Here is a 21,465-nt window from a genome sequence, read left to right as displayed (position 1 = left end):
GTTATTGGTTCGGTTTCGGTTTTTCCTATTGGGTTATTGGGTAAACCGATAACCCAATAAAACGATAGTTATTTACTATTTTACACTTCCTCAATATTATATATACATAATTTAATACATAAATAGATTCAATATTAGCTTTTCGGTATCTCAATATTTAGTACTTAATTACTTATACTTTTGGCGCCTTTAATCTTTAATTTGTAGGGTTAGAACTTAGAAACGGCGGCAAGTCTTCAAGAGGTTTTGCAACAGCAACAGCGACGGACGACGGTGAGGATTTTTTAACCTTTTCTGATTTCTCTTCTTCTCTAATACTCAATTTCTTCTTCTGTAATCTTTATTCTTTTCTTATTTCTCCATACTCAATTTCTCAAAAATATGATCTCACTCTAAAATAATATATACAATCAGAATCAAACGATGCTCCCTCAATATCAAACGTGAAGATTTTGCTAATTTAGCTGAAAAAACTACAATTATTGGAATAGAACCGAGTTTCAATAAGAATATTTTTCCATATTTCTTGGAAAGTTTCTAAAAATAAATATGAGGGGTTAAACTATCATACTGATGCAAATTTACGATGGATGGTAACCTTAAAGGTTCTGGTGGCAGCATGTTTTTTTCATTCTTTTTTAATTTTGGAATAACAAAACTTAGCACAATGATGATAACAATGGTTACAAAGAATGGAAAGAACATAAAAAAAAAATTTGGCAGTGAATATGTTGATTGCAAATCCAAATTTTGGATTCAAATTTTTGCCTATAAAAAGCAGACCTCTTTCCATTGGAAAACAACGGGCAACGGAGAATGATCGAGAAAAACGATTGGAAGACCTCCAATACACTTCAGAGCTTTAGAATTAAATTGTCTCTCTTATTTTCTTTTTATTTTCGATTTTGAATTCAAGATCGAGTAATTTTCGAAGTTAGAATCTTTGACGTCTTAAGCTCTTGTTTGCTGCCAAACACAACGTCAGTAGTCTTGTTCATTTGGTTCGATTTCTAGGATTGATTGTTATAGTATGCATCATTTTATTTTTGTTCAATTCTTTGATTAAAATATGTAAAGAAACCTGTCTTTTTGAACTATATTATTGTGTTAGTACCAAACAGTCTTTTCCTTTTCAGCAATGTTGAATACTTCCTTTAAAATGTCTTTAGTTTCTCTTTAGTTTACCTTGAAATTATTTCATTATTGCTGCATGATTAGTGACTATTGTTGAAATCATATTTTACAGAGACACACATATGACATATGGCTGAAAATATTCCAACTGATGAGGTAGTGATCCTGGGTGATGAAAGTATTAACTCAAATGTTATGCGTCAAACACAATCTGTTCAGCCAAAGGTTGCAAAAGAGAGAAAGAAAAGGTCTCGAGCATGGGATAATTTTGGAACATTTGTTGATGAAGAAGGAAATAAGAAAGCAAAGTGTAAGCATTGCGGCCAAGATTATTTTGATGATTCAGTTAAAAATGGTACAAAAGCAATGCTTACTCATATGTTAACATGTAAAAAGATGCCCAAAGTTGTTGACAAAATTCAAACTCAAATAGGCTTTCAATCTGTTCAAGGAGGGAATACATGTGATGTGGTTGTTGTTTCCTGGAAATTTGAGCAAGAACAATATAGGAGAGCTTTATGCCGCATGGTAATTGTGGATGAACTACCATTCAAGTTTGTCGAGAAGGAAGGTTTTAGAAACTTTATGAAAGTAGCGCAACCTCATTTCAAGATTCCTTCTCGTACCACTGTGACACGTGATTGTTTTAAGCTTTATGATGAAGAAAAGCAAAAGTTGAAGAGATTTTTTGGAGAAGCACGTCAAAGAGTATGTCTGACAACTGATACTTGGATCTCTTTGCAACGGATTAATTATATGTGTATCACTGCACATTGGATCGATAATGAATGGATTATGCATAAGAGGATAATCAACTTTTGTCCAATTTCCAGCCATAAAGGTGAAGATATGACTAATGAGATTATTAAGTGTTTGCGTGATTGGGGCTTAGATAAAATATTTACCATCACAGTCGATAACGCTAGTTCGAATGACGTGACTGTGAAAGAGTTGTCTAAGATGTTCACTAAACGGGGGATCAATTTCATGAATGGAGAACACCTTCATGTGAGGTGTATGACGCATATTCTAAATCTTATTGTTCAAGATGGTTTGAAGGTGTCTGCTGTTTCTATTGAACGAGTTAGAAAAGCAGTTAAATACATAAGGTTGTCTCCTGCAAGGTGTAAAAGGTTCCAAGAATGTTGTGAAGATGTTGATATTAATTGTAAGAAATCTTTAAGTTTGGATGTTTATACAAGATGGAACTCCACATACTTGATGTTAAATAGAGCTATTGAGTTTGAAAATGCATTTTCCAGCTATTCTGCTCGTGATATTGGCTTGTTACATTACCTTCAGTTTGTTGAGGATGAAGATGGAAAGGATGAAAATGGAAGCGTTGTTGGTGCCCTTTTGAGTGATGATTGAAACAATGTAAGAAAAATTGCTAATTTTCTTCAAATTTTTTATGATCTTACCAGAGAAGTATCTGGATCACACTACGTCACAACAAACTCACCTTAAAATTTGTGAGATTTCTTGTTATTTGAAACAATTGATATCAAGCGAAGATGATAGTGATGATCTTTTGGGTAAAATTGCTTCAAATATGAGAGAAAAATTTGATAAGTATTGGGGTACTCCAAAGAAGATGAACAAAATGATTTTTATTTCTTGCGTTTTGGATCCTCGTCACAAGTTTATTTCAGTTGGCTTTGCACTTCAAATGATGTTTGGGAAAGAAGCTCCAATTTTAGAGAAAGGAGTTAGAGACTACATGGAGTTGTTGTTTGGTGAATATGTAAAGTCCCTTTCTAAAGATAAAGGTAGTCAACACTCTTCGTCTTTATCTAGTTCTTCATCTGAAAATTCCAGTTCACTACTTTCAAGTTCAGGCAATGTTGTCCAATCGATAGGATATTTAGGGACATTCATAGGTGATCTAATGAAACATAAAGCTGAAAATACAACAACTGTCAAAACAGAGTTGCAAAAATATCTTGCTGAAGAAAATGAAGTTGAAAGCAAGAACTTTAACATCTTGTCTTGGTGGAAAATAAACTCACCCAGATTTCCCGTTATTGCTGAGATGGCTCGAAATGTGCTAGCTATTCCCATTTCAAGTGTGGCATCCGAGTGTGCGTTTAGTACTGGTGGACGTATCTTGGATTCATTTAGGAGTTCATTAACTCCTAAATTAGTGCAAACACTAGTGTGCCTTCAAGATTGGATAAGAAGTGAATCAAAACCTATAAGTGTTGAGGAAGATATAGATGTCCTCGAACAGCTTGAACAAGGTAATGATATTTTAATTATAATAGTTTTAATTGTTATTGTGATTCTTCATAAGCATATTTTTAGTTGATTAACGTAAATTCTTTATAGATTTGGCTAATACTAGCATTCTGGATGATTAATGTGGAGTTAAAACTCTTCCTTTTTTGCACTTGGATCTTGATATTTGGTAAGCACTCTAGCTACAAGTTGCTCTAAATCATGTATTTACTTGATTTTCAAAGCATAATACTTCTGTCAAGATAATAAATTAGGAAATGAGGTTAGATATTACATATTGTTAAGCTTAACTTACTCTACACATGATACATATTTACTAATTAGAAGTGTTTGGAGTCAATTAAGGGACGTGATGCTACTATAAATGGATTAGTTGCTAATTAAAATAGAATTGTTAAAATAGTAATTGTGCCTAATAGTATGCAGCTTATCATGTTATTTTAATGTGGATGTTATGCATTCATGGAGCCTATTTCATTAAATATGTTCATCATTAAATATAAATATGTACTCTAATAGTCTATTAACTGTCTTTTTCTTTTTCAGGCTATGTGATTTTTTGGTTAGGAAATTGGTGAGAACATTGTTGATTATTTGGTGGATCAAGACATCAAGCAACTGTTCAAGATTGTTTCATTGAAATATTTTATTTTAGTTTTAATTCTAGTTCGTAATTGTAGGCTATAGTTTTTGCAAGTTTGTGAATGTTAGTAATTTGATCAACATTAAAAGTTTCCTACTATGTTTTGGCTGTAAGTTGGTAACATGTAATTATAACATACGTATTATTATATATTATTTGATCGACATTTTCTTATTGGGTTAACCAAAACCGAACCGACAACATCAAAAACCGATAAACCGAAAACCGATAAAAAATTTCTTATTGGTTTGTTATTGGGTTAGCATATTTTAAAACCGAAAACCGATAAACCGAACTGATTATATGTAAACCGAACCGAACCGACCGATGCACACCCCTAGGTTTATTAACATTGATTGGTAAAATTGTTAAACATTCGCGTGATTCATGGGGTTAATTATAATTTCCTTTTTTGATCCCTTTTTTCATGCAATAAACTGATAACAACAATTTAAAAATTTAAGTATCCGTCCGTTTTAATTAAAGTATCGGTCATTAATATCATGTATCCGAAATAATATAATTTTTTTTGGTAATTAGTGAAAGAGAAGGGATACTAAATAACAACAAAACATCAAACTTAAACAGATTAGATACGTTAATGTTCATGTGCAACACATAAAAGATACACAAATATCTAAATATTTCATTAGTCGTTATATAAATAGACAAAAAAATAACGTATAAAAAAAATCAAACTGATACTTAAAATATTATCTATGAAACATTAATATTTATGTGTAAGACATAAAAGTATCTGTAACGACCTGCTTAGTCGTTTTGAGCAGCAGATTTTATTTCAGGAAAAACAGGCTGAGGCGACGGACTCAACGACGATCCGTCATGGGCACGACGGACCATCGCAGGGTCTCGTTTCAAAACACTTAGAAAATCTGAAATTGGGTACTGAAAATCGACTCTCTGAACTTCGTAACGGAGTGGCGTGACGGACCGTCACAGGCGTGACGGACCGTCATAGGCCATTCACCCAAAATCAAGTTTCTGAACTATGCGACGGACAGCAGGACGGACCGTCGCTGGCGCGACGGCTCGTCACAGCTTGCGTAATCCCAGTTGGAGTCGGATTTCTGGTTAAGTTTTAAGGGACGTTTTTGACTATTCTTGCCTTAATTATAAAGTTCGTGGGTGTATATTAATAACTCAAATTCTTGGGGGTTAAAAGAGGTAACCTTAAGTTAATTAGTGGGGTATTATTGCCATCTTTTATTCTTAATTATATACTAATTAGGGTAAAAGAAAGAGGGTTTGAATAAGAAAATAGAAAGAACAAGAAGGGAGAGAGAGAAACGATCGAGAGAAGAGGAAAGCACCAAGCTTTGAGGATTAACTTGCTTGATTTCAATTCTTCGGTGAAGCTAGATTATGGATTTCATGCTATTCGTAGTAAACTTCTAATAGTGAATGATATGTGTTAGTAGTATTGTAAATCTTCTATATGCTTAATTGTATGCTTGCATGAATGATGTGATTATGTAATTGTGAATAAATAAGCATGATGAAGCTATTGAATCCCAAATCTTGAAAAGAAACCCTAATCTACTTTGTTAATGATGATGCCTTGGTATAAAAGAAGGCTTGATGAACGAAAGTGGTGAGATTAGGGGATCGGGTGCCACGTTCCGGTACCAGGATAGTATATGAGGATCGGAGTGTCACGTTCCGACACTAGGATAGTATATGGATCGGGTGTCACGTTCCGGTACCAGGATAGTATATGAGGATCGGAGTGTCACGTTCCGACACCAGGATAGAATATGGATCGGGTGTCACATTCCGGTACCAGGATAGTATATGAGGATCGGAGTGTCACGTTCCGACACCAGGATAGTATATGGATCGGGTGCCACGTTTCAGTACCAGGATAGAATATATGGATCGGGTGCCACGTTCCGGTACCAGGATAGAATGAGGATCGGAGTGTCACGTTCCGACACCAAGATAGTATATTGAGGAGCGGAGTGTCACGTACCGACACGAGGGGAATAAAGATAATGAATCTTGAAAAATGTTAATATATCCAATCTAATTAACTGAATTCCTAAATGAGTATGATGAGGAGGCGTGAGTCCTCATTGATGTGCTTGGTGTTGTAACCAAGGGTTATGGTAACTGTAAATGCTGCATGCTAAGGATATTAGTTGATTTTATGATATTGCTTAATATATACTATTTTCTATTTTGAGTTGGCCGATGATATCTACTCAGTACCCGTGTTTGTACTGACCCCCTACTTTTATGTTTTCTTCTTTGTTATTTGTGGAGTGCAGCAAACGTGCCGTCGTCTTCAACTCAGCAGTGATTCTAGCCAGTCTTCGTCATACCGGATATTCAGGGTGAGCTAATGCTTCTAGCTTGGACTGAGTCTTCTTACTCAAGTCTTGATGCCTTGAACTTCCGGCATGGACTAGCTTCTTATGTATTCTTAGCTTTTAGAATACTCTTAGTTTAGTCATTTGATCGTAGATGTTCTTGTGATGATGACTTCCAGATTTTGGGGATAATAATAGTTATTGATTTTATTAATGAGTTTAAGTCTTCCGCATTACTTTATGTTGATATTATATTGAAACGTTGAGGTTTAGATTGGTTGGTTCGCTCACTTAGGAGGGTAAGTGTGGGTGCCAGTCGCGGCCCGGATTTGGGTCGTGACAAACTTGGTATCAGAGCATTAGGTTCGTTGGTCTCATCACACAAGAACAAGTCTAGTAGAGTCGTAAGGAACGGTAGGGGGACGCCTTTACTTTTCCTTGGGAGGCTATAAGACTTTAGGAAAATTTCACTCTTTCATTCTTTCTTTCGTGCTACTACTTGAGTCCAATTGGTATCTAGGCGATACGAATTGGTATCTGACCATCTTCACTCTCTTTCGCAGATGGTTAGAACTAGAACAACGACTATGCCAACACCAACACCGGCCAGACAAGAAACAACTGAGCCAGCCACTGGGGCTGTGGCTCGAGGAAGAACAGCGGCAAGGGGCCGTGGTAGAGGTCGTGGGAGGACGTCCTCTAGGGGGAGAGGACGAGCACCTAGCCAATCTGATACTAGGGCAGTGACTCCTCCACCGACTGAGGAAGTAATAAGAGAAGGGGAGGATGGGGAAACTGAACAAGTGCAGAATGAGGGATTGCCACCCCAACCTACCCCGGAGATGATCAATCAGGTTCTCGCCTATCTCAGTGGGTTGTCTGATCGAGGTCTGGCACCTCCAGTGTTTTCTGCGCCAACACCTCCGGTTTCGGAGGTACAACATGCGGCTACTATGGCTCCCCGCATGGATGTTCCATTAGGAATAAGTACATTTCCTCGTCTGACTACAGGGTCTGTAATGACAAGTGATCAGCATGAACTTTTCAGTAAGTTCTTGAAATTGAAACCTCCAGTCTTCAAGGGTGCTGAATCGGAGGATGCTTATGATTTATGGTTGACTGTCACGAGCTACTACACAAGATGGGTATAGTAGAACGGTTTGGTGTTGAGTTCGTGAGTTATCAGTTTCAAGGGAACGCCAAAATGTGGTGGCGATCCCATGTTGAGTGTCAATCGACAGAGGCACCACCTATGACTTGGGCCTCATTCTCTAGCTTGTTCATGGAGAAGTATATCCCCCGGACTTTGAGGGATAGGAAAAGGGATGAGTTCTTGAGCCTAGAGCAAGGTAGGATGTCGGTTAATGCTTATGAGGCTAAGTTTCGTGCACTATCCAGATATGCCACTCAACTCTGTTTCAGTCCTCAAGAGCGGATTCGCCGGTTTGTGAAGGGGTTGAGGTCAGAATTGCGGATTTCAGCCTTACAGATAGCGGCAACGGCAAAATCCTTCTAAGAAGTGGTAGACTTTGTGATAGAAGTAGAAGGAGTGAAGCCAGACGACTTCACCACAACATCGACATCAAAAGGGTTTCGAAAGGGAGGTGAGTTTAATGGTTCTTACACTAGAGGACAGGGTTCGGGAAGTTACTCAGTCCGACCAATTCAGTCTTCACTACAGACTGTAGTTGGGGGACCACCTCAGACCGGTCAACACTTCTCCGAGAGGCCTATGCTTGACTCCAGAGAGTGTTATGGATGTGGGGAGATTGGACATATTAGGAAAAATTATCCCAGACAAAGTTATAGACCCCCAATAGCTAGAGGTAGAGGTGGTCATGGTAGAGGCCGTTATTCTGGAGGACGTGGTGGTCGAGGTAATGGTGGTCACCAAAACGGCAGAGGTAATGGGCAAACTGGGGCCACTACATCACAACATGGTAGGGGCAACGGACAGACGAACGATAGGGCTTATTGTTACGCTTTCCTTGGGCGGTCTGAAGCGGAGGCATCTGATGCTGTCATCACAGGTAATCTTCTGGTTTGTGATTGCATGGCTTCTATATTGTTTGATCTTGGATCCACGTTTTCTTATGTATCTTCCTCATTTGCTAATGGTCTAAATTTACATTGTGAATTACTTGATATGCCTATTCGTGTCTCTACTCCGGTGGGTGAGTCTATGGTAGTCGAAAGGGTATATATGTCTTGTTTGGTAAACTTTGTGGGGAGCAACACTTATGTAGATTTGGTTATCTTGGAAATGGATGATTTTGATGTAATTCTGGGTATGACTTGGCTTTCTCCGCAATTTGCGATCTTGGATTGTAATGCTAAAACGGTGACGTTAGCTAAGCCTGGGACAGATCCGTTAGTGTGGGAGGGTGACTACACTTCCAATCCGGTGCGTATCATCTCCTTTCTTCGTGCTAAGAAAATGGTTAGTAAAGGGTGTTTAACTTTCTTGGCACATCTCAAGGATGACACTACCCAAGTACCTTCGATTGAGTCGGTTTCAGTGGTTCGTGAGTTTCTGGATGTGTTCCCTGCAGATCTTCCTGGTATGCCACTGGATAGGGATATTGACTTCTATATTGATCTTGAACCGGGTACTCGCCCCATTTCTATACCCCCTTATAGAATGGCTCCCACGGAGTTAAGAGAGTTAAAGGCACAACTTCAAGAGTTATTGAACAAAGGCTTCATTAGACCAAGTGCATCCCCTTGGGGTGCTCCAGTTTTGTTTGTAAAGAAGAAGGATGTGAGTTTTCGAATGTGTATAGACTACAGACAACTAAACAAGGTAACGATAAAGAACAAGTATCCTCTTCCCCGCATTGATGACTTGTTCGATCAGTTACAATGTGCTTGTGTCTTCTCTAAGATTGACTTGAGATCCGGTTATCATCAATTGAAAATACGGGCAACGGATGTGCCAAAGACTGCTTTTCGAACGAGGTATGGGCATTACGAATTTGTAGTGATGTCTTTTGGTCTAACGAATGTCCCTGCTGCGTTCATGAGCTTGATGAACGGGATTTTTAAGCCATATTTGAATCTCTTCGTGATCGTATTTATCGATGATATATTGGTATACTCAAAGAATAAGAAGGAACATGAAGAGCATTTGAGAATGGTATTGGAAATGTTGAGGGAGAAAAAGCTTTATGCCAAGTTCTCTAAGTGTGAATTTTGGCTAGATGCAGTGTCCTTCTTGGGGCACGTGGTTTCTAAGGATGGAGTGATGGTGGATCCTTCTAAGATTGAGACAGTGAGGAATTGGGTAAGACCTACTAATGTGTCAGAAATAAGGAGCTTTGTTGGGTTAGCTAGCTACTACCGTCGATTTGTTAAAGGACTCTCTTCTATTGCTTCCCAATTGACGAACTTGACTAAGTAGAATGTTCCATTTGTATGGTCGGACGAATGTGAGGAAAGCTTTCAGAAGCTCAAGACTTTGTTGACTACCGCACCTATCCTTACCTTGCCAGTAGAGGGTAAGAACTTCATTGTTTATTGTGATGCGTCCTATTCGGGTTTGGGTGCAGTACTAATGCAAGAGAAGAGTGTGATTGCTTATGCTTCGAGGCAATTAAAAGTGCATGAACATAACTATCCAACCCACGATTTGGAATTGGCTGCGGTAGTGTTTGCATTAAAGCAATGGAGACACTATTTATATGGGGTTAAGTGTGAGGTCTACACGGATCATCGTAGCCTTCAGTATGTCTTTACTCAGAAAGATTTGAACTTGAGGCAGAGGAGATGGATGAAACTGCTGAAGGACTACGACATCACTATTATGTATCATCCGGGGAAGGCGAATGTTGTAGCGGATGCTTTAAGTAGAAAGGCGGGAAGCATGGGAAGTCTAGCTCACTTGCAAGCTTCTAGACGCCCTTTGGCTAGAGAGGTTCAGACTCTAGCTAATGACTTGATGAGATTAGAAGTAAATGAGAAAGGAGGATTGTTGGCTAGTGTGGAGTCAAGATCTTCTTTTCTTGACAAAATTAAGGGAAAACAGTTTGATGATGAGAAACTAAGGCGAATCCAAGATAAAGTATTGCGAGGGGAGGCTAAGGAAGCACAAATCGATGAGGAAGGTGTTTTGAGAATCAAGGGAAGGGTATGTGTGCCCCGTGTTGATGATTTGATCAACACTATTCTGACAGAAGCTCATAGTTCAAGGTATTCTATACATCCGGGTGCAACCAAGATGTATCGTGACCTAAAACAACACTTTTGGTGGAGTAGAATGAAGCGTGATATTGTTGACTTTATTGCCAAGTGTCCAAACTGTCAACAAGTAAAGTATGAACACCAAAGGCCCGGAGGAACACTTCAAAGAATGCCCATTCCGGAATGGAAATGGGAGAGGATCGCAATGGACTTCGTGGTTGGTCTTCCAAAAACGATGGGTAAGTATGACTCCATTTGGGTGATTGTTGATAGGTTAACTAAATCTGCTCATTTCATTCCGGTGAAGGTGACTTACAATGCAGAAAAGTTAGCCAAGATCTATATCTCAGAAATCGTTCGATTGCATGGGGTTCCACTATCCATCATATCAGATAGGGGTACGCAGTTACTTCTAAGTTTTGGAAAATATTGCATGCGGAATTGGGTACTAGGTTGGACCTTAGTACTGCGTTCCATCCTCAGACCGATGGTCAGTCTGAAAGGACGATTCAAGTGTTGGAGGATATGCTTCGTGCGTGTGTGATAGAGTTTGGTGGTCATTGGGATAGCTTCCTACCCTTAGCGGAGTTTTCATATAATAATATCTATCACTCAATCATTGATATGGCTCCATTTGAAGCATTGTATGGTAGGAGATGTAGGTCTCCCATTGGTTGGTTTGATGCATTTGAGGTTAGGCCTTGGGGTACTGACCTTTTGAGGGATTCGATAGAGAAACTGAAGTCTATTCAAGAAAAACTTCTAGCGGCGCAAAGTAGACAAAAAGAATATGCAGATCGAAAGGTCAGAGACTTAGAGTTCATGGAAGGTGAACAAGTCTTGTTGAAGGTTTCGCCAATGAAAGGGGTGATGCGATTTGGTAAGCGAGGTAAACTTAGCCCAAGGTATATTGGTTCATTTGAAGTACTTAAGCGAGTAGGGGAGGTGGCTTATGAGTTAGCCTTGCCTCCAGGGCTGTCCGGAGTGCATCCGGTATTCCATGTGTCTATATTGAAAAGATATCATGGGGATGGAAATTACATTATCCGTTGGGATTCAGTTTTGCTTGATGAGAATTTGTCTTATGAGGAGGAGCCTGTTGCTATTTTAGATAGAGAAGTTCGCAAGTTGAGGTCAAGAGAGATTGCATCCATCAAGGTGCAATGGAAGAATCGACCGGTTGAAGAAGCCACTTGGGAGAAGGAGGCGGATATGCGAGAAAAATACCCATATCTGTTTACAGATTCAGGTACTCCTTTTCGCCCTTGTTTTCCTTCTTGTGATCGTTCGGGGACGAACGATGGGTAAATTGGTATCTAATGTAATGACCTGTTTAGTCGTTTTGAGCAGCAGATTTTATTTCTGGAAAAACAGGCTGAGGCGACGGACTCAACGACGATCCGTCATGGGCACGACGGACCGTCGCAGGGTCTCGTTTCAAAACACTTAGAAAATATGAAATTGGGTGCTGAAAATTGACTCTCTGAACTTCGTAACGGAGTGGCAGGACAGACCGTCACAGCTGTGACGGCCATTCACCCAAAATCAAGTTTCTGAACTATGCGACGGACAACAGGACGGACCGTCGCAGGCGCGACGGCCCGTCACAGCTTGCGTAATCCCAGTTGGAGTCAGATTTCTGGTTAAGTTTTAAGGGACGTTTTTGACTATTCTTGCCTTAATTATAAAGTTCGTGGGTTTATATTAATAACTCAAATTCTTGGGGGTTAAAAGAGGTAACCTTAAGTTAATTAGTGGGGTATTATTGCCATCTTTTATTCTTAATTATATACTAATTAGGGTAAAAGAAAGAGGGTTTGAATAAGAAAATAGAAAGAACAAGAAGGGAGAGAGAGAAACGATCGAGAGAAGAGGAAAGCACCAAGCTTTGAGGATTAACTTGCTTGATTTCAATTCTTCGGTGGAGGTAGGTTATGGATTTCAAGCTATTCGTAGTAAACTCTTAATAGCGAATGATATGTGTTAGTACTATTGTAAACCTTCTATGTGCTTAATTGTATGCTTGCATGAATGATGTGATTATGTAATTGTGAATAAATAAGCATGATGAAGCTATTGAATCCCAAATCTTGAAAAGAAACCCTAATCTACTTTGTTAATGATGATGCCTTGGTATAAAAGAAGGCTTGATGAACGAAAGTGGTGAGATTAGGGGATCGGGTGCCACATTCCGGTACCAGGATAGTATATGAGGATCGGAGTGTCACGTTCCGATACCAGGATAGTATATGGATCGGGTGCCACGTTCCGGTACCAGGATAGTATATGAGGATCGGAGTGTCACGTTCCGACACCAGGATAGAATATGGATCGGGTGCCACGTTCCGGTACCAGGATAGTATATGAGGATCGGAGTGTCACGTTCCGACACCGGGATAGTATATGGATCGGGTGCCACGTTCTGGTACCAGGATAGAATATATGGATCGGGTGCCACGTTCCGGTACCAGGATAGAATGAGGATCGGAGTGTCACGTTCCGACACCAGGATAGTATATTGAGGAGCGGAGTGTCACGTACCGACACGAGGGGAATAAAGATAATGAATCTTGAAAAATGTTAATATATCCAATCTAATGAACTGAATTCCTAAATGAGTATGATGAGGAGGCGTGAGTTCTCATTGATGTGCTTGGTGTTGTAACCAAGGGTTATGGTAACTGTAAATGCTGCATGCTAAGGATATTAGTTGATTTTATGATATTGCTTAATATATACTGTTTTCTATTTTGAGTTGGCCGATGATATCTACTCAGTACCCGTGTTTGTACTGACCCCCTACTTTTATGTTTTCTTCTTTGTTATTTGTGGAGTGCAGCAAACGTGCCGTCGTCTTCAACTCAGCATTGATTCTAGCCAGTCTTCGTCATACCGGATATTCAGGGTGAGCTAATGCTTCTAGCTTGGACTGAGTCTTCTTCCTCAAGTCTTGATGTCTTGAACTTCCGGCATGGACTAGCTTCTTATGTATTCTTAGCTTTTAGAATACTCTTAGTTTAGTCATTTGATCGTAGATGTTCTTGTGATGATGACTTCCAGATTTTGGGGATAATAATAGTTATTGATTTTATTAATGAGTTTAAGTCTTCCGCATTACTTTATGTTGATATATATTGAAACGTTAAGGTTTAGATTGGTTGGTTCACTCACTTAGGAGGGTAAGTGTGGGTGCCAGTCGCGGCCCGGATTTGGGTCGTGACAGTATCAAAAAGAATTTGTGTTCTATGAGTGCAATGAAAATTTGAAATAAACGATACTTAAATGGAAAAAAATAATCATCAAACTAATGAAAAAGATACAAAAATCAAGATGGATAGGGACAAATGTACATATCGTAAGTAGTGTTGGTCGAATAATCGGAGGTGCCGCCTTTCTACCCTTTCTCTTTGGGGTTTTTGGGTCTTTCGAAGTAGATGCATGTTTGTTCTTTCAAAATTTCTTTTGCTAGAACTTGAATTTGTCATGACTATATAGGGTCACGCAACGATTTACAACTCAAATCTTCAAAGGTTTCAATTCTGGAAAAAAAAAAAACTACAAACTTTTTAGAAAAGAAAAGACAATGAAAATGCAAAAAAAGGAAAAATAAAAAGGAAGAAATCATAATAGAGCAGATGATATACTTGTTTTGGACTCTTATCGTATGAATAGGGATAAGATTCTTTTGAATTTCAAATTTAATTTAAATTTTAATTGAAAATTTTAGAGAGAAAAAATTTGCGCGAAATTTGAGGGATGAGAAAATTGTATTTTTGAGTTCCAAAGTAAAAAGTGAAGTAAAGTATCATTGGATGTAAAAAAAGGGATTCTTGAATTTTAATAAAAGAGTAAGAAAATATTGGAAATAGGTAAAGTAAAATTATGCAATTTTTAGTAATTTTTCCCTATTTTTATAAAGAAAAATATATAAATTTATTTATTTCTTATTACCGCTTCACCGTAGTCTGTGGTTCGTGAAATATTGGACTCTCATATTCGTAGGCCCATTGGACTATCAAAATTCTTAGCCCAGAGGAGAAATATGAGAATTTTCTGTAATATTTCAATAAATCCGGGTTGAATCCGTCATTTCGCTAATAGGGTTAGCCGCAGAGCTTCTCCATCTTAAACCTAGAAACCCTAGCAGAACCTCTATAAATTGAGAGTGACCGCCCCCATCACTGCCATCACACAATACAGTGAGCACCAACAAATTCCTCTTATTTTTTTTATTTTTTTTTGTGTTTTACTTAGATGTACAAGGAAGAGTCGCTATGAAGACTCTGTAAAAGATCAAGCTCAACAGACCGGATTGTCAGGGGCTTATGCCTTTGCATGTCGATCTCCTTCATCACTGAGCATTCTCTTCTTACATCTTACATTTTTTATATCTATTTTTTTGAGATTTTCTGATTAAATTTTTGGGGAGGATGATTTTGCTATGAGGATTCTTAAGCTCCCTCTTCTGAGTTAAAGCTGAGGAAACTTGCTGGCAGAATCGAACCAATAATAACTAGCCACTACTGAGCCATTTCAATCCTCCCTTAGATCTACTTCATTTTTTTTAGATCTATTTGTCCATTTCCCGTTTTAAATCTCTTTGTTTTTGTGCTAATTTATTGTCACGGTGACGACTCCATGAAATTCAAGCTCAACAGACCGGATTGCAGGCTTCTCTATTGTTAGAGTAAGTTTGCGTGTCGAGTACCCCGCTGAACTGAGTGACTTTTATTTTTTTAAAATTTATTTATTTGTGAAATTGAGATCGTTATGAGGATATCTAAGCTCCCTCTTCTGATATCGGTGAGGAAAATTGCTGGCAGAATCGAACCAATAAATTAATTTGCCATTACTGAATGATCTTAATCTTTTTTTTTGTTATTGTTATTGTTTTAAATGGTGATGATGATGAAGCAATTATTATTATTCCAACACTTGGACTGATTTTATACTAGTGATTACATTATTGCATCTGAATCACATACAGATTCGATTTTTATTACTAATTTTATTTAGGTAGATACATTTTGTGCAAGTTTCAAGTGTCGCCATATATCAAATGATGATATACATATCAATCTTAGGACACCTTTGGACACAATCACATGATTGTGAATGAAAATAGTTTTTCTTCTGATGATATATGGATAAATTCAATTCAATTCCATGACAATGTGATTTTTTGATAAATAGACTCTTTTACCTAATCTATTTTATTACTACTAAGAAGAATCATGATGACGACTCCATAATATTCAAGCTCAACAGACCGGATTGCAGGCTTCTCTATTTTGTAGGGTTTGTTTGCGTGTCGAGTACCCCGCTGAACTGAGTGATTCTTCTTTTTAATTTATTATTTTTCTTTTTTGATGTTAAACAAATAATTTGCATTGATATGATCTTCAATTGTTTTAATATTGTTACATGATGCTGAAGAGCTCATTTTATTTGGTTTTATACATTGCAATATTTGTTTTGTAACATTTGAATACAGTTAATTTTAAATAAATAAATAAATTAGCCTAACAAACCGATAATGGAATAAATCCCGGTAGTTGGAATAAACTTTGTCGAGTAAACCCAATAAACTCTTTGATTTATAATCTGTATTATTACAAGTCACTCGTATATACTCTAGTAATTATATATATCATTTTCATCTTAAGGATGTGCAAAAATAATTTTAAGTTTATTTTTTGAGTTTTAATATAATTTTAAGTTTATTTTTTTATTTTTAATAATTCAGATTTTTTGGAGTTTTTAATCTCGAATCAATTTGGGTTTTTCAAATATTAAATTAAATCATTATGTTGAATATTTAAATATATAAATTCAACTAAACTAATAAACTTTGGATTTTTTTGTATTTTTGAATATTTCCAATATGGATTGCATACAAACATATAATTAATTTCCAATATGATAACACAAATATTCAATAAAAAATAATAATTATGAAATCATCATGTAAAATAAATATTATAAAGTCATAAGAAAAACAATCTTAATAAATTATGCTAAAATAAGTTTAATAAGTATTAATTACATTACTAAATATTGAAGGAAAATTAAAATTAGATTATGTATTTTAATTGTTTAGGTCAAATATAATAAAATACTAAAGAATAAATATTCAATATTATTGTCATTCTTATTGGATTGATTTTTTTTTGCATTAATATTAATTTGATTTTGATTTAAGTTCTATTAAAATTATCAACATCTATGAATTATAATCTTTATAGGACCATTTCGAATTCTAAGTTTTAAACTTGAAATAATATATTAAAAGATAAAATTATGAAATAGTATAAGAATATTTTAAAATGATATTAAACTAAATATTTTTATGTATAAAATAAAATTTTAAAATTACTTGTATAACGTCGGGTTGGTTTGGTCTCCAGTTGATTTTTGTTAGTGTCACTATCCAAAAATAAACGTGATGACACTTGTCTTATCCATCAAGACAAGTCAGCCTAAAACTCATAACCATTACACTAAAATTTGAAAATTTTATAAAAAGCCAAAATAATATCCCAAAAATCTGGTTGTCACGTGTACAAGTTTTTAGAGTATTATAATTGAATTAAAAGAAAATGTAGTCTATATGACATTGTTTTTAGAGTAGAACAAAAATCATAAACAAAAGTAAGAAGGTCTGCTGAGATGACAAACAGCTACCTCGCAAATCTCCAAAAAATCTCGAAAAAGAAGAGAATATATCACAAAAATCCAGGTTATTAACCTACAAAAAATTGTAGAAGAAGAGTTAGTACCAAATCACACGGTACTCAGCAAGTAAACCTCCAAACACAAGCTAAGGGGATGACATACAGGTACTTCTAATCGAATCTCTACAACTACAACCTGCACAAAAATCAGCCCAACCTAAAAACTCAGTTTAAAGCGCACATAGTTCAACAACAATACTTAGGCAATTACATATCCTCAACAATAACAACACTTTGACAAATTAAACGTCCTCAACAAAAACACTTTAACAAATTACATGTCTTCAACAACAACACTTTAACAAATTAAATATCCTCAACAACAACACTTTAACAAATTACATATCCTGGACAACAATACTTCAACAAATTATATATCCTCAACAACAAGCTTAGTATTCGTCAATCACCAATTTCACATAAATGCATTCACAAGATCAACAAAATACAATATCAAGTTCACTAATGATAAGTATGTGCAATGCAAATGAATGCAATATCAAGTATAATGATGCATGTTTGACCTAATGCTACGCACTCGCTGTCTCTCAGTTCGTGACCCATGGGGGACATACTGTCCATGCATCTATCGCGGTGTGCGATACAATTCTCGATAATAGTAACCATCGCGGTGTGCGATACGTTCCTCCATATATAGTATTCATCGCGGCATGCAATACGTCCCTTGAAATATAGTATTCATTGTGTCGCTTGATACGACTCTTGAGATGGTAAATCCTCTTTAATTTCTCATTCTTTCTAAATGCACATAACACTTATTACAGTCATGTCTTAGAACAATGCAAATGATATGTTCACAAAAATAACAAGGAGATAACCATTTTCATAACATTGCACAATTCACAACAACAACAATGATTCAACAAGCCTTTCAAACCATTCTCTATTATCAACATATCACTGATAAGCAATTATTCACATTGCCTTTTATTACCCTTTGTTTTCATCATTAGAATTAATCAATGTGACAAGTCAATCCATCACCAAGTTTCATTATTTCCAAACATATACCACAAGGAAATACACGCATTCTATACACTTAACAAATGTTTAGAAATCCACTTGCCTCAGTCAATCCAGAATAATTCGCTTCAAAACTTGAGTCTTCCCCTTTCGTTGAACTTCCAACTCAAAGAAATCTATTCAAAAAATGATCACAATAAGATTACAAGACTAACAACACCCACATCACTCTGTATTTAGTACTATAGACCTTAAAAAAACCACCCAATTCTATAATCAAGCTCCGAATGTTAACGTCAATTAGTATGTCAAGACTTATATTTACTAAATTTCAGATCTAGATTTAATTCTTAAATCCTCCAAATATCATATAAATCTTATCACATCATATAATATAGTATCATTAATATTTGATTACCTATCTTGTTATACCAAAATTTGAATTATACTTGCTAACTATAAGAAAATTGTGAAATCAAAATCAAACCCATAATCTCTATTCTTATTTACGAATCACTATCCATAATCTCAATTAGTTACATGATTTACTTGACAATTATTTTGTCGCACCTTCTGAAAACAGTAAACAAGGATTATACATGTATGAATATTTTATTGTGAATTTAATTAAAATTACAAAATGATTGACATCAAACTTTTCTCAAATCACATATACTTTAATTAAGTTCTTTTACACAATTCATCTTCAACCTATTTCCCCAATCATTGGTAGTAATTACTTCATGATTAACCACTAAAACTTTTCACTAGAAACTCATAGAATACACTTACTCATCGATTTGATAAATCAATATTACAGCAACTTAAAATTCAATTTGTCACATACCAACATATAATAATAATAATTAAAAAAAATTTAGTATATAATAACTTATATGCATAATTACAAATTCATATGTTACTATAAATTTATACACGTTTTAACCTAAAAATCTACTTTTAATTATATAAAAAATTAATAAAAAGAATGGGATTAATTACCTTAATGCCTTAGATGAAAATATCAATTATTCTCCCTTTCTTTTCTTTACTTCTTCTGCATATTTTTTTTTGGTCTGTTCGTTGATTTTCAATCCATCTTCAACCGTCAAGAGACTTTTCAACCGTTTAGGGCACTTTGCCCTTCTTTTTAAATATTATTATTATTATTTTATTTACTTATTTAATTTCCTTTCCTTTTTTTTCTTTTTCTATTATTATTACCAACAAAATAATTATTTATTAAATTTAAAAATCATATCACTAATATTTATAAGTCATAAATTATTTATAAAATCTATTAAAAAGGTAAATAAAAAAAATAATGATTAAAAATTCCCAAAACGGCTAGGAGGGTCATTACAGTTAGTTAAAATCAAACCAAACCAAATATAGTCGGATTTTATTTTTCAATATCAAATCAAGTCAAACCAAATTACTAGTCCGATTTTTTTCAATTTGATTCGATTTGCGGTTTGGTTTGATTTTGTACACCCCTAGAAAGAAGTGTGAATGGAAAAGAAAAAAAAAAGTTGAAACTAATATTTTGTGGCTATATTTTATTTTCGAACTTTTTTTTTGCGATTATATTTTATTTTAGTCTTGTATTTGTGAAATAAAATAAAATAAAGTTAACTATGATAAATTTTACAAGAAAATAGTCAGATATAACTTCTAGCTAATTATGCATGAAATAGGAAATTGAATATAATTGTATAAATTTTTCTATCAAGATAATATTATAACTTAGTTGGATAATTATTTTAAAGTAGGAACATATTGCACTTAGGTTTCCTAGTTATATAGATTTTCCAATTTTCAATTCCAAAATTGAAATTCAGCCCATTAATGAGATATTTCGAACAAAACCTAAAATCACATATATATTTTTGTGTATAATATAATTGGCTAATTGATTTTCTATGTGATCACTGGCATTGTAAATTAATATATATATATATTATTCTTAATATTTCATCAGAGTTATTAGATAATTTATTTTTAGATAGAGTACTATAAAGTCGTTTTGAGACAAAATAATTAACGGCTTCTTGGTTCTGTAAATTGTTAATTTTTTTAATTCAATTGGTTTTTAAAGGAGGAAATTTAGAAATAGCGATAATTTTGAGCCTTAATTATTGATGATTAGTGATAGTTTGACTAATTATCAAACATTGCATTAGTTTATTTTTTTTAAAAAATGCAATTCACTCTGAGTATCAGTGTATTAATTTTGCTATACATTTACTATACATAGCTAATCGATACAGGATACAACAAAAGATAGATTAAACTTAAAACTCTTGCTATGTATAATAATTTTTTAAAATTGGCTATTTCAAATAAATATATTTGCTATTTATTTGCAAGTAATTTTTCCTTTCTAAATGACTCTTATTTTGGACCAGTGTTTTGTTCCTAAATAATGATCTTTTATTATTGTATTATCTCTATTCAACGTTTCAAAATTGACAGGTTAGGTTAAAATTAGGAAGAGTAGGTCTCTATATTTAAAATTGATAATTTTTGTTGGATGTCTATGCCATGAAGCATTGATCTTTTGAATTGGTTTTTGACGGGAGGGATACAAAACACCCCACCAATATCTCAAAAACTTTTTTGCAAAAGGAAAATAATATAATATATACTGTATTAAGATTTAATATTACAAAATCTAACAGTAGTTTTTACTTTTCAAAATTAAAAGGGAAAACTATCTAACTATACAACATTTCTATCATATTAATTTTTTATATGGTTTGAAATAATTACCTACATATTTGTCTGAGTAATTATTGATTTCATACCATCTTTCTAAATCAAATATACTTAAATACATATATTTTTGCTACCAGATACACTATGAAATTAAGGAGAGAGGCAAGCGAAAGAGCAAAAGAGGCGAGCGAGATAAGAGGAAGGAGAGCGAGAGAGTCAGTGTTTCTCAATTCTCAGATACAAGCAAATCACACTGAATACATGTATCTAAGATACCAAATTCATTTGAAATACTTTATGAAATACAAATACATAAAAAAAAAGGGAGCGATAGATACATATAAATTTACTTGAATACGTCATATCTGAAATAAATTACACATAACTTTAATCTGATCAGGGGCGGACCCACATGGTGTCCGCCGGGTGCTCGAGCACCCATTAACTTTGTTACAATATATATATATATATATATATATATGTGTGTGTGTATAGAAATCGATAG

The 21,465-nt window shown here is 35.2% G+C and overlaps 1 protein-coding gene and 6 non-coding genes across 7 annotated transcripts; all 7 read left to right on the top strand.

Moving 5' to 3' along the window:
- Nucleotides 1-2,686: 2,686 nt before the first annotated feature.
- On the top strand, nt 2,687-3,494 carry LOC138347652 (zinc finger BED domain-containing protein RICESLEEPER 2-like). The gene is made up of 2 exons (XM_069295955.1): nt 2,687-3,374; nt 3,463-3,494. Exons 1-2 carry the CDS (start codon nt 2,687-2,689, stop codon nt 3,492-3,494), a joined length of 720 nt encoding a protein of 239 aa, XP_069152056.1.
- An 11,461-nt stretch (nt 3,495-14,955) lies between these two features.
- LOC112941220 (small nucleolar RNA R30/Z108) lies at nt 14,956-15,055 on the top strand. Its single transcript, XR_003246317.1, has one exon. It is a non-coding gene; the product is annotated as a small nucleolar RNA R30/Z108 (small nucleolar RNA).
- Nucleotides 15,056-15,144: 89 nt separating this feature from the next.
- On the top strand, nt 15,145-15,251 carry LOC112941235 (small nucleolar RNA Z107/R87). The gene has a single exon (XR_003246332.2). It is a non-coding gene; the product is annotated as a small nucleolar RNA Z107/R87 (small nucleolar RNA).
- Nucleotides 15,252-15,284: 33 nt separating this feature from the next.
- On the top strand, nt 15,285-15,384 carry LOC112941222 (small nucleolar RNA R30/Z108). Its single transcript, XR_003246319.2, has one exon. It is a non-coding gene; the product is annotated as a small nucleolar RNA R30/Z108 (small nucleolar RNA).
- Nucleotides 15,385-15,423: 39 nt separating this feature from the next.
- On the top strand, nt 15,424-15,506 carry LOC112941240 (small nucleolar RNA snoR31). The gene has a single exon (XR_003246337.2). It is a non-coding gene; the product is annotated as a small nucleolar RNA snoR31 (small nucleolar RNA).
- A 69-nt stretch (nt 15,507-15,575) lies between these two features.
- On the top strand, nt 15,576-15,668 carry LOC112941229 (small nucleolar RNA snoR31/Z110/Z27). The gene has a single exon (XR_003246326.1). It is a non-coding gene; the product is annotated as a small nucleolar RNA snoR31/Z110/Z27 (small nucleolar RNA).
- Nucleotides 15,669-15,754: 86 nt separating this feature from the next.
- Nucleotides 15,755-15,862, top strand: LOC112941234 (small nucleolar RNA Z107/R87). Its single transcript, XR_003246331.2, has one exon. It is a non-coding gene; the product is annotated as a small nucleolar RNA Z107/R87 (small nucleolar RNA).
- The last annotated feature ends 5,603 nt before the right edge of the window (nt 15,863-21,465 follow it).

The sequence above is a fragment of the Solanum lycopersicum genome, chromosome 3 (assembly GCF_036512215.1).
Source record: "Solanum lycopersicum chromosome 3, SLM_r2.1".
Lineage (NCBI taxonomy): Eukaryota > Viridiplantae > Streptophyta > Magnoliopsida > Solanales > Solanaceae > Solanum > Solanum lycopersicum.
The sequence above is the reverse complement of the archived record's forward strand: the minus strand, read 5'-3'. Positions and strand labels throughout refer to the sequence as shown.